At 33.4% G+C, this 12,905-nt stretch overlaps 1 protein-coding gene across 2 annotated transcripts in view; it reads left to right on the top strand.

Moving 5' to 3' along the window:
• The window catches only part of LOC111047097 (serine/threonine-protein kinase SIK2), a 79,950-nt gene that overhangs the window by 10,055 nt on the left and 56,990 nt on the right, over positions 1-12,905 (top strand). For both annotated transcript variants that reach the window (XM_022332765.2, XM_039437861.1), the window contains exons 2-3: positions 4,370-4,486; positions 8,052-8,115. In XM_022332765.2, coding sequence (XP_022188457.2) covers positions 4,370-4,486; positions 8,052-8,115 — 181 coding nt within the window. The remainder of the gene's footprint in view (positions 1-4,369; positions 4,487-8,051; positions 8,116-12,905) is intronic.

Here is a 12,905-nt window from a genome sequence, read left to right on the forward strand (position 1 = left end):
TAACTTCTAGAAGTTGAAACTGTAAGATTGGGTTCAGATTGTTCGGCAGGAGAATCGTTTGAGATTAACGAAAGAAATAAATATCTGCATGAGAAATCCAGCATATTATATATTATGTTGAAATGTACCTAAGTGAGAGGCTCTTAAGATCAGGAAAATTCATATTAATAAGCACTCATAGAACAAAGTATCTGCTACCCGTGCAATTATAAAAATCTACTCATTTCTCCTTCTACATAAAATAATTATAATATATTTAAATTGTGATTGTCTTCTCAAAAAAATACAAATAAAAAAGTGTTGTGATTTCATTTAAAAAAAATATTTATTCTATGATATACTGTACTATTTTCCTCTTCAACAAAGAAATTGACATTGATCTTCCTTGAAAATTAAACTCCTCTGCAGATTTTCTTGAAAATCTTAAGCAAATAAAATGTGCAAATTTTCTACTTATTTCATATGGAACTGACGCTAATTGCAGTAAATTTAGATCAGAAAACGTAGTACATAATCGTGTATTGCGGTGGAGATATTCATTTACAGGAGTGAATCACAGTGAAGTGAGTTCACTGAACCCATTGACTGACGTACATGGGAGGAGAATTACTCCTACCTTTCTTGGCTTCTTATTATTACTGGTGAGGTGGTCGGTCGCTAGTCTGCTTCTGCTACCTCTACTCATTTCGTCACACGCATTACAACCTAGAAGTTGTGATTGTTGTGCAATGCACAACATTCCGTAATTTTTTTGAGACTGAAATATTGTATTATAAATATGAAACCTTATAAGAGGAATAGAGAATTAGAACTCATGTTTTTTTCTGGGGTGAAACTGATATTGACAAGCAACAGAATGATATATTTGAGATCACTTTATTTTTTGTGACAACAACATTGTGTTCATCACCTTTTTGAATACAGTAAAACAAAGTGGTAACTTTGTACACATTGTGATGAAGGTACAATATTTTCATGTATCGAGAATTGAAGATTTGACGATGTCACAGTGGAGCACAACATGGATATTAATCATTTTATCGAAGACCAACAGGTATCTCATGCTCCGAAAGGGTCTAATTAAAGACTTCACAAACTGAAAACTAGACATACTGGAATCTTGAAGAATTTAAAATAGGCCTATAACCATCCTCGGTAGATTAAGAATCAATGTGCAAAATTTCAAATTAAACAGTCCAGTAGTTCAGACATGATGATGCGTCATTCTTGAATTTCCTATCCCCGAAATCTATAATCCGATTCTTTCCTTTATTATAGATGAATATTATAAATCATCTTTATGATTCTAATTGGTTTACCATCACTCTTACCAAGTTCCAAAATCCAAAATACAGTGTAAAAATAGTTTTCCTAGAAGTGCTCAATGACAATTAAATTTTAATGTGTGACCTAATACGATTGGATTTTGAGGAGAGAGATGATAAATATTTAAATACGGATGAATGCAACATAAAATGGGAATCGAAACTATGAACGAAGCAGCCATAGCTTATCACAGTTGCAAGGGTTCACCAACTACACTGCAATTAAATACCTCATTGGTAGCCATTCAATTAATAGCCACAATTGTTATAAGTAGTGATGAACTGAAGGACTAGAGCAATGAAATGTATCAACTTGGATTTGGCTAATTCTGCTCCTTCGAAATTCTTTAAGTAATCTTCCATGAATATTGAATACTTTTAGTGAATCAGTATTTTTAGGATTTCAACCCTACCGAGTTATCATTCATCTTGATGTTTGAATAATTTTGTTTTTGTAATTTAGAAGAACTTAGAAGAAGTTCTTTTGAAGAGCCTTCTTCCTAGAAGAAGGAGTCAATTCTGAAACCAATTTATTTAACTGTAAGAGATTGACATCATTGTATGCAGTCCAATACTAATCTACATCAATTTGTTATGCTCACTCCAATAAATGTGGCCCAAGCAATGATGATTGCTGTAATTTGCACTTTTCCTGCAAGAGTAGGTTAAAAACAAAGTTAATAAAATTGTCATGGTGACAATTAGGACAAGTGATGATTATTATTGATAGTTATTGAAAATCAATCTGCTAAACCGAGTTATTACAGAAGTTATTGCAGGCACTTGAAGATGTAATGTTGAGTACATGACGAAACTCTGTAGAAGAAATAAGAGATGAATAACTAGCAGAAATAAAGAGAAACGAAGTTTATCTGCAGGCTTGACGCAAGTAAAATTACTCACTGACGTCATAGACGTTTTCCAAGCTCCGACTTGGCTCTACGGACTTAACTGCGGTTATCTCTCCCACCTTTTATTGTTATTCTATTGCTTTGAAAGCCGTAATTACCTCGACGGCATACAAGAGTGCACTCTCAATTGAAATTGTTCGAATTCGGAAATTCATGAGTCATTTCAGGACTGCAATGGAGATAGTGGGCTTGTTTTACACTTCCTTATTCTAAGAATAGTTCTCATTGTTGATACGTCAAAGTAGAGAGTATCAATTGATTGATTGCCTTTATTAAGGGCGGAGTTAGGACTCCAGGTCCTCTCTGCCACACAACCCTAAAGGATAATGATGGATAGTAATTGTAATCCTATTACGAATTCCTATGAATTCTAGTACAATAATAATAATTTTTATTTCCATTAAGATGTGTACAAAAGAACAAAAAACAATATTATATAAAATAATATTAATTACACTGTATGAATAGTTAAGTGATACAAAAGTCTGTATATAGCTAATGTGAAAAAATATCACTTCTACACACACAAACATCTGAAAGGAAATAATTAGGTACTCCCGGGGCAAAGGCCTATATGGGAGTCCCAGCATAAAGAGATAAACCAGAAACACACTTATAATTTGTATATGAACAAAACGATAATAATAAACTGAGGTAAACTTATGTATTATTTACATTAAAATATCAAATGTTTGATTCAATTTGTTATTTTGTGGTGACGGTGCTTGGTCGGGCTACAACTTACTAATTTTGTGTTGTCAATATTATTCAGAATCAGTCCTTTACTTAAATAACATCATTGGAATCAACTGTAGATTTCGGAGTCTAAAAAAATTATTTTAACAAAGTTATTTCTATCAGGATTCAAGTTAATTTGTTGAAGAAGACTTCAATATCATTCGTTTCTAATAACCACACTTTCAATTTAACCTTGAAGCTTACCATATTATTTAGCTGTTTCAATTCTAAGGGTAACATGTTACCCTTAACATGATATATTGTTAGTGTCTTCGATAGATTTCTTTGTAGGGTCTGGGTGGAATCCAGTTCCCTGTCGATCTCAAGCTATAAGTGCTACTAGCTGGATTTAGTTTACCACTTCTAATGAAAAAGATCATCAATTATTATTAGATCTTATTGTTTCCAGAATATAGATTATGGACAGTAAAAAATGATTTTTTTATATTCAAATAGATAATTTGAAATAATAATAACATCAAGAAATAATTAACTGATCACTAAATCCAGTGAATGTGACCAGTTTTATTTATTTACCTTGGTAAATATTTTATAATATCACTTTCATTGAGTGAGTAAGCTTATGGCTCGTGGAGAAAAAAACAAATAATCTGCTATAAAATTCCTTTTAATCGTGAATTAAATGGAATCTTACTAGTATGGTATATTTTTGGAGTATGGAGTAAATGAGTTATAGTAAATTGGATTTCATTTGGAATGGAATACCTTACAATATGTCATGAGAGGTAAATAACTCAACTGAGTTAGAGTTGATTATTTCAGATTTTCTCTCTCAAGCTATAGGTATCTTGACTCAAGTACATTCATAGTCAGTCTATCTAAATTTTGGTTCGACTCTTTACATTACGAGGAAACATTTTCTCTAGAATATTGAATGTTATTGATCTTTGAAATCTCAATACTTTAAGTCTAATATGTTATTCTGAAGCTGAACTTTGAATTGAATGTTGAATAAGATCATCAAGATCACTGACATTATCATTGACAATCACTTGTTGTTGATCAATAACAGGAAAAATATTTTAAAAATCGTTGATTTTCTTAAAAAAAAAAACAAATTATCAGATAACAATTGAAAACAAAAATTGTTTTGCTGAATTTTCCAGATCTTCTTTTATTTTGACTAGGATTATCGACCGAAAAAATATTCGATTTCTATTGTCTCTGATCTTTATTCTTGTCTTTGTATAATACCTACTTTAGTCTGTGATAAAGGATTCATCAATTGACAAATTATAAGCTAGCTTAAACCTGTTGAACATGTAGCATTCAATTTTACTACATTTTATTCGTGATCGACTTATAATGATCGTCGTAACTCAAATTTGAATTATTCTTTTGAAATTTATTGATCAATTTTTGTTTTTTTTTCAGGTTGCGATAAAGATAATCGACAAATCCCAACTAGATGCCGTCAATCTGGAGAAAGTTTACCGAGAGGTTGACATAATGAAGCTGTTAGACCATCCGCACATCATTAAACTCTATCAGGTAATTCTTAGTCTTTGTTATGGACCCTCTATCATTCACAACCCTCTTTTATCCTGGCAGGCTCATAGAAATAAACTTCTTATAGCTTGCTGCGGATTATGAAAGTGGATTTTTAAAAGTAGAATAGGTTCGATCATGTTCCATGCTTAGAAATTCAGAAAGAACTTGATGAAGCAGGATATTACCGTATTGTATGAATCAGAATACTGTTACCCCAGGTAGAAAGCAATACTTTCAACACTAGTAATATAATATATTTCCTCCACCTTCTGTCTAAAGTGCTTACTTTACTCCCTGAAACATAATACTAAAGTGTCACTTTTTCGCTCTCGGTACGAAAAAACTCCCTAGGGCGTAAAAGTAAGCCCATTTAAATAAGATTGGAAGCATCTCCATTTTAAAAACTTATCTTTGAAATAGGTTAGAAGGTCGAAGCTCAGATGAGGAAACATAATAGAGGTTTCTGTCATTGAGTCAACTGAATTCAATACCTTAATCAGAAATTTGATCAACTCATGAAATATATATTTTTATGATATTACATACTAAAATATTAGTAGACGATAAAAATGTATACATATTTTAAAATATTTTATTCTATTCAAAATACCTGCCAACAAATATTTTTCGTATGTGATTCAAATCTGAAATGCGGGATCTGGATTCAGCCATTGTTGATAGCTGGCCAGCTGATAATTGTTAGGTTTTTAGGTTAATTGACCGGTTTTTAGGTTTTAGATTTTAGGTTACGTTGTAGAGAAAAAATTGTCACCACAATAACGTGAGTTATTAAAATTATTTGATTTGCAGTTTCTATGAAAAAATGTAGGTGGAGGAAAAATGTTGTGTACATCACAAGTGAAAAAATTTTTTCTCCCTCAGGGAGAAAAAATGGCACTCTTCACTCTAGATATACAAATAACTATTAAAGCTATTCAGACTGGAGGCTATTCTCAACATGCCTTGAATCGCCAACAAATGATCTTCATCTTGGTTTCGATCGAATCAATTTTGAAATTAAATATTTCTTTATAAATCATAAAAATTTGACAAAAAATTGAATTCAATAGCAAATTATCAACTGTCTTTGAACCTATATTATTTGTTAGTTCCCATTCCTTGGAAATAAGAAAGAATTCAAATTGATTGTTTAGAATACTATTTAGAGGTTGAGGAAGGGGCACCCTAAACAAGAGGGATGACATCCTACTCTACTAATATTGGGGGGGGGGGGGGCTGGTAAATTCACAGTACACTGGGTGAATGGCGCAGGTTAAATGTGATAGTCTCCACAAGTAGTCGGATCCATAAGAAAAAACTCTGGAACTTTCAAATTTCTCATTTCAAGGAAAAATTCCTCGACTATAAATGAGTGCTTGAGGTTTTTGATAGTCCTCAATCAGAGAAAAGAATACCAGTAATACATAATCTCTGTCCTCAACATAGTCTGTAAGACGTTTTCCCCTCAACATGAACGTTGAAGGAACAAAAATTGACGATCTCCAGATATAGGCTACTCACTCGTATTAAAGCCAAGCAACCGAACTGCTCATTCTTGTTATTTTCAGTACGAACGTTGCACTTTCAAACTTCAAAACTGAGTGAAACTTCAACTAGAATACAGAAAGTTTCGATAATCTTCAAAGTATACTCTCGAGCCAGTGAATAAAACTGGAGAGTTGACTTTATGAACATGGAATGGGCATTTGAGGTGGGCCGGTATTGCTTGGAGAAATCCAATAAGATGGTATGAGGCCGGATGGAGTGACGAGGGTGCAACACAAGTAATATAAGACACAGGCAAACAAAAAGTGAGAACCAGTGTTGGTTTACTCAGAAGCCGCACCACAAGTATTTAATATCTTCGCAATGAGAAATTGAAAACTATATTATGTTCCAGTTTGTTGTTTCACGCTCTGATCTGTGTGATCGTTTCTTATATTGATCTCTTACTACCGTCAATTAAATTGAGTTTTTGCAAATAGAATGGGTTTGATGACAGCATTGTCGAACGCATAAATAAATTACCAACAAATAATACAAATTCTCCAATGTTAAAATAATTAAATATCAATTTCAATATTCAGTAATTTCTCTTGCCAGTAATATTGTGGAATTGTTCAGGTGAAAACAACAATTAGGGCCTGATCACATTAAGCGTTTTTGAGGCTCTCGGATTGGCTGATTGGGGTTTCACCTAAAAACGCTTGAAAAACATGTGGTCCTATGGTTGAGATCTGGAAGTTTTCCCTGACTCAGTTAAAAAAAATCATTTCTGAATTTTTCTATGGTGGAATATTGATTGAAAAATTAGTATTACGATTTTTAATATTGTTCAGAGAATTTAGAGTATTTTTGTGCAAGGGCTCAGATCTCACAACCCATATCAACATCCTATACTATTAAACGAGCAACCTCTGTTTATATGTTTTCATGTTTGTATTTCACCGGATCTCGAAAACGGCTCTAACGATTATCACGGAATTCAGAACATAGTAGGTTTATAATATAAAGATTCGATTGCACTAGGTCTCATCCCTGGGAAAACTCGCTGAAGGACATTGAAAGTATAATTATTATTCATCCTTGGAAAAACAGATGATAATAATTATTTCGTCGTCTGTTGGTGATGGAAGTGAGTGAGCGAGTTCATGTGTGTGGGACTGTGTAAAAAGTATGACTCAGCTGTTGAACTTTTGTAATCATTCAATCAGGTACTTAGTGCCGGTTGCAAAAAAGCCGGGTTATTTTCAATCCTGATTAATTCCAGTAGATCCATCTTTTTGAAATGGTTTTCTCTGATTTGGTTTACGTGAAGTTAATCAGGATTAAAATTTAACCGGCTTTTGTGCAACTGGGCCTTTGTGAAGGAAAGTTTTGCATTCCTCTGGGAATTAATCTCAATTTACTGTGATTAGACAGAACATTTCTGTATGAATGTTATTATTTTTTCTTCTCTCGTGATAAATTTCTTATGCTTCTGTACTCCAGAGCGAAGCTCGGTCCCCGATATTCATAGATTAATTAATCCCATTCGATGTCCCGGTAGCCTATTCTGCCCCTTATAGATTGCTATTGAAAGTACAGTGTTGGACATGCTGGAGAGTGTCACCAGTGTAACTAGTATAAACGTCTCAATTGATTACACTCTACATTGTTTTCTTCTACTTCTCATTAGAGCATCGTACACACCGACACGGGATGAGTGCGGCAAGCGGGACGATTCTAATCATTTAACCACTGCTTTCAAATTGTCCCGCTCCTGCCGTTGCCTCACTTCCCGCACTTATCGTTGTGTTCAAGGCTCAATTTTGTAAATTCGAATATTTAAATCTATATTTCTCGAATATCTATATTTTTTAGTGATTACCTTTTTCTAATTCTCTCTGTGCCTCAAGCCAATCCAAATTTCTTAGATATTTTTTCTTAATTTGATTTGATGTTGGAATTCTCATCTTTTACAAGTCATTAATTTGTTTATTCTTATAAATTCAGATATTATTATAATTTTATAAAATAATTTCACAGTTCCATCACTAAATCTAATAGAATGTTATCATTTCAGGTCATGGAGACAAAAAATATGATCTACATTGTATCGGAATATGCTAGTCAAGGAGAGATATTCGGTAAGTTCATTTTACTTTATAAAAATCAAATTCTTGTTCAGTTAAATTGATTTATCAACCTTTTATCCTCTTAAAATGTATGAATTTAGGCTACTTGTATTTATTTGAAAAATATAATATAGTACCTTTTTGTAATTGATACAAATATAATTAATTGAATTTATAATAATAATAATAATAAATAATGTTATAATTTGTATTTTTCATAAATAATTTTACAACTTTTTTTCATTAGCACTTGCTAAATATGAGCTTCTACAAGAGAGATAGATTCTACTATAATTTAGTTATTGCAACATGAATAGTATACAAGATTTAGAAAATATTTACTTATGGAGACATTGTCAAGTTTTTAATTCAATAACAGAATATTTTTTTCAATATATTAATTTATAAGATGTAAGATTTACCGTTATTTCTCCAATTCTTTATCTTCTTTATAACATTTTTGCGAAAAATCCCTCTAACAACAGGTTAGAGCTCCATTGTATGAAAAGAGATCTACGAATTACGTTTATACTCTTCACTTAAAATGGGGTTTCATTGAATCACTATTGGAACCGCTATTAAATTAATTCACGAAAATTGAAAATACTACGAGACCACGAGTTAATTGAAAAACAATTATAATATTAGATTATCAATTCCATTAATATGTTGTCCCTGAAGAAGTTTTCGTAATTAATACCTCAACCACATTTATACTCAGGTGAAGTAATGGATGAAAATTGTGAAAATTAGATTACTCGGTTGCTATTTTCGACTTTTCTGATGAGAGAGGCTCATCAGAAAAGCACGACAATGGTTCGAGAAAGGCAAGTGGCAATGTCAGTCACCCTTGTGGTGGTAGGGGGAGGGATGACAAAGGGTCAGGGGGAGAAGGGCCCGCCCCGACCGAGAATGCGTGCCCTTGGCATTAGCGCCCTTAAAGGGTGCCACGCGCTGTCCCCCCAACAATTGCCCACGCACGCACATTCGCACAAACTTCTCCTCTCCCCCCATCACCCAAACAACCCCACTCTTCCTCTACCAACGTCCTCTCTCACGCAATATCCTTCTTCTCTTTCTTTCTCGCAGTATCGATTACGCACTGAGGTCCTCTCTCAGCGTTGTCCTAACTCCTTCCTTAACCCGGCAAATGTCCTCATACTCCAGGAAGACTTCCCTGCTCTCACTCTACTCCTGGAACAAACTAGTGGCACTGTGGAAGTCTGTCGACTAGTTTGCAGCTTCCGTTATCAATGTGATACGTCAACTTGTTGCAGTGTGGCGGAGAGTGCATCAATTATTACTTGTTAACTAATGAGTGATGAACGTAACGATTTCCTCTTCACAGGAAACTTCTCTGTTTCCTGATGAATGACGCTTACAGGAGTGCTTCTGCAATCAATTCCTTCAAGAATCAACATCATTGTAGGCAATTGCTAAAGTCTATCAAAGCTTTGTTGAAAAAACTTGAGAGGAAACTTTTTTGGACAAAATCAATTCCCTGCAGAATAAATTCGATTACAATAACTATATTGAGCCAGGACATTCGAATATTTGGTTAAAACTAGTAGTTCAGAGAACAGTAGAATTCGCTACACTCACTAAAATCACTATTGACACACGCCCGACTATTCACACACAAACACACATACTAATTGGATTTGGAGTATAATGATATAAATGCAATAGGATCGGTGGTGGATGCTGAGAAATAGAACTTCTTTATATTTTTGAGCTAGGATGCACGGTCGAAAAGATAAAGAATCTGAAACTTGAATTGGGACTTTGAAAAAAAAAATCGAAATTCCAAAAATTAGAAAATTCTCAACAACATGATACATGAAATAATACCGCTTTGAAGAGCTGAGAAGAATGAGCCCAATTTGAATCTGATCTGATGAAGTATTGAAATGTTAGGTTGATTTTTAGGGTAAAATTTCCGAATAAAGGGCCGCCATCTTGAAACGGGAATGAATTTTAAAATTTTGAATACATACGTTTCTGCGCCTTGTTTCAAAGTACTTGTATACCAAATTTTATCCAAATCGGACCATAACTGCGACTGTAACTGCGGTACAAACAAACAAACAGACAAACGCCGATCGACTTGAAACAGAATTCGCTTCGCTCAATCAATCAAGAATATACCACATTATTAGTAATCTAAATAAGAAATTGAATCAGAAAGGATGAGAGAGATGTCAGCTTTCTCAGTAAATTATCTTGAACAGGGATATTCTACATTCATTTGAAAGATAATTGAACTATCTCAGATTTACAAGCTATCAATCATTGCTGTTCTTAAGTATTTACCAGTAAATTAAATATTGTTCATCGTTGAATTTCATCAATTTTGAATTTGAGATCTTTGTTTTCTCAGTTTCATTTGAATTTGGAAGTTTTGATGTCACTCATCAATTTAATAAAACGAAATTTATCTCATGTATGAATGGAAGAATCTTTCCAGATGAATTTTACTACAGCCGTATGAAAACTATTTCTTTATGTGATGAAACTGCAGCTTTTCTCATTCACGATAAAACTGGAATAACAGAAATTAAAAGAGTATTTTACGTTCTATGTTATCTCAATTTTCTCTCTTATCAATTCCCTGCACTTTTCATTTACCTCATTACTCACGCACTGTCCTTGGGGCAATAGATATCCGAAAGATGATCACTTCGCCTACGTCATAAAGAGAAATGGGTTTTCATTATCTGGGCAATTTTTCAAATTAATTTCGTTTCAGTACAAGTTCAATGTCTCGTTGAAAAACGTTGCCGATAAGTGTGAACTCATGCCGATCAGAATATTGTAATATTTGCGTCAATTCAGCTCCACAACTACGCATGCCACCGCTACCATCTGTAAAGATCACACATAGTCCTGATAAGATATTTGAAAGTCTATCACTATTCTACAACACTGTACTAAATGGATTGTGAAATTGAACGTAGGTTTTGAAAAAGCCCTTTTAAAAGTATTGCAATTGTACGATGGTAATCGCTTTTCTCTTGTACTGCTGCTGAAGAAAAAGAAAATGAAACAAATATGAACTTTTTTGTATGAATAATTTTGTCAGCAAGATTTCGTTCATTTTTAAATTTTTTTATCACATTTGTTGATGAGAGAATTCTATATCGATATTGGTATTTAGTGGTATTGTGGTTAGTAGTTGCATGAACTCTATAGATATGAAACTTCAGCAGTAACTTCCACTTTGAAGTATATCAAGGAAACTTAAAGTTGACAAAATTATTGATATTGTCAAAAGCATTGATGTATTTTAAAAACGTTAGTTTCCAGCTTTGGTTGTTGAACTATTATCGATCTCGTGTAAACTGGAAGCATTGTCTCGTGGTAAAGTTCTAGTATGACGTAATAAATATTAGTCATTCAACAAAGGGCCGATGAAACAACGTTGATATAAGGCTATTACTACTAAATCCCATCTGTTATTACTGAATTATTAGTGAGTACTAAAGTGTGGATGAAGACCTTTGAAACTAAGGGAAGGGTAGCGGGTAAGGAAGTGATCTTTCTAATAGAATGCAGTTCCTTAATTTTCATTTTTGAATCTATTTAATTAGCAGGAAACATCGAAATGTATATTTTTCTTTGAAAAATACTCCACTCATATGGAGCTAGTCCATAACTGTTTCGAGCAGAATTTAGAGGATTTATATGAAATTTTATGATGATTTCATCCTCATATAGCCTATCCACAAAAGCCGAAAAATTTGGAAAGCCTTATTTCCATCATTTACCAGTTCTGCAATGTTTATTGTAACGGTTTCGCATTGTATTCACCAATAGAACAGATCATTATATTCCTTTACTTATTCATAATCTTTAATGTAAAAGTTCTAGTATGACGTAATAAATATTAGTCATTCTACAAAGGGCCGATGAAACAACATTGATAAGGCTATTACTACTAAATCCCATCTGTTATTGCTGAATTATTAGTCAGTACTATAGACGACCTAATTTTCTTGTTCCATCCAAGCTCTATGCAAGTTTAAAGAGGCAGCCGGCAGTCGTTCTTCAATTGAGAGAAATTACTGAGGGAAAATGGGAGTTGGTCTACTTCGGCTCTCGTCTTTCGTGTTGTTAATGACAATAGGACTTGTCTTCTATTTTTGATCGCGACCCACGTACAAAAAGCTTATGATCCGAAAACGTTCACTGCTTCATGACGTCAGCAGTTAATTTTAACTTCCTTTTCTGCTTCTTATTTTCGCGGTGCTCTTCTTTTTTCGTTGAGAATTTCGCCCATTGATAAGAGGAGGTGAAGTACCTGCTATGCGAGTGACGTCATCACTCGCCAAAGGTCTCAACTCAACTGACTAAAAATAAAACTCTCTTATTTACTAGTTCCTTCGAATAAACCTGACTCTCGTGAAATGCTAAGTGTCTGCTTTGCACTAGTTGAAACTGACCTTTTCACTATCTGACAGGTTTTCTGACATCTTATCCTAATGTGGTGATGGGAAATTGATATTTAGAAAATTACGTCAAATAGAAAATTGCGTTAGAGAATTTCTTGAACTTTTCATTGCCTTGCGTTTTCTACTCGAGATAGAGGGATAGAGAAGTAAAGTGAGCCCTGAGGTTGAAAGAATATAATAGATACTATTCATACTGAAAATATTCTTCAAATTTTTAAACCTTACTATATCTTCATTGAGGCCTTCTTGATCTATCAGAGTTCCAGATATATCACAAACTACTTCGTGATATATGTATATACTATTATTATATTTGTATGCTAAGGAACATTGATTTATAAAGTTGTATTC

The sequence above is a fragment of the Nilaparvata lugens genome, chromosome 11, assembly GCF_014356525.2.
Source record: "Nilaparvata lugens isolate BPH chromosome 11, ASM1435652v1, whole genome shotgun sequence".
In the NCBI taxonomy this organism is placed as follows: Eukaryota; Metazoa; Arthropoda; class Insecta; order Hemiptera; family Delphacidae; genus Nilaparvata; species Nilaparvata lugens.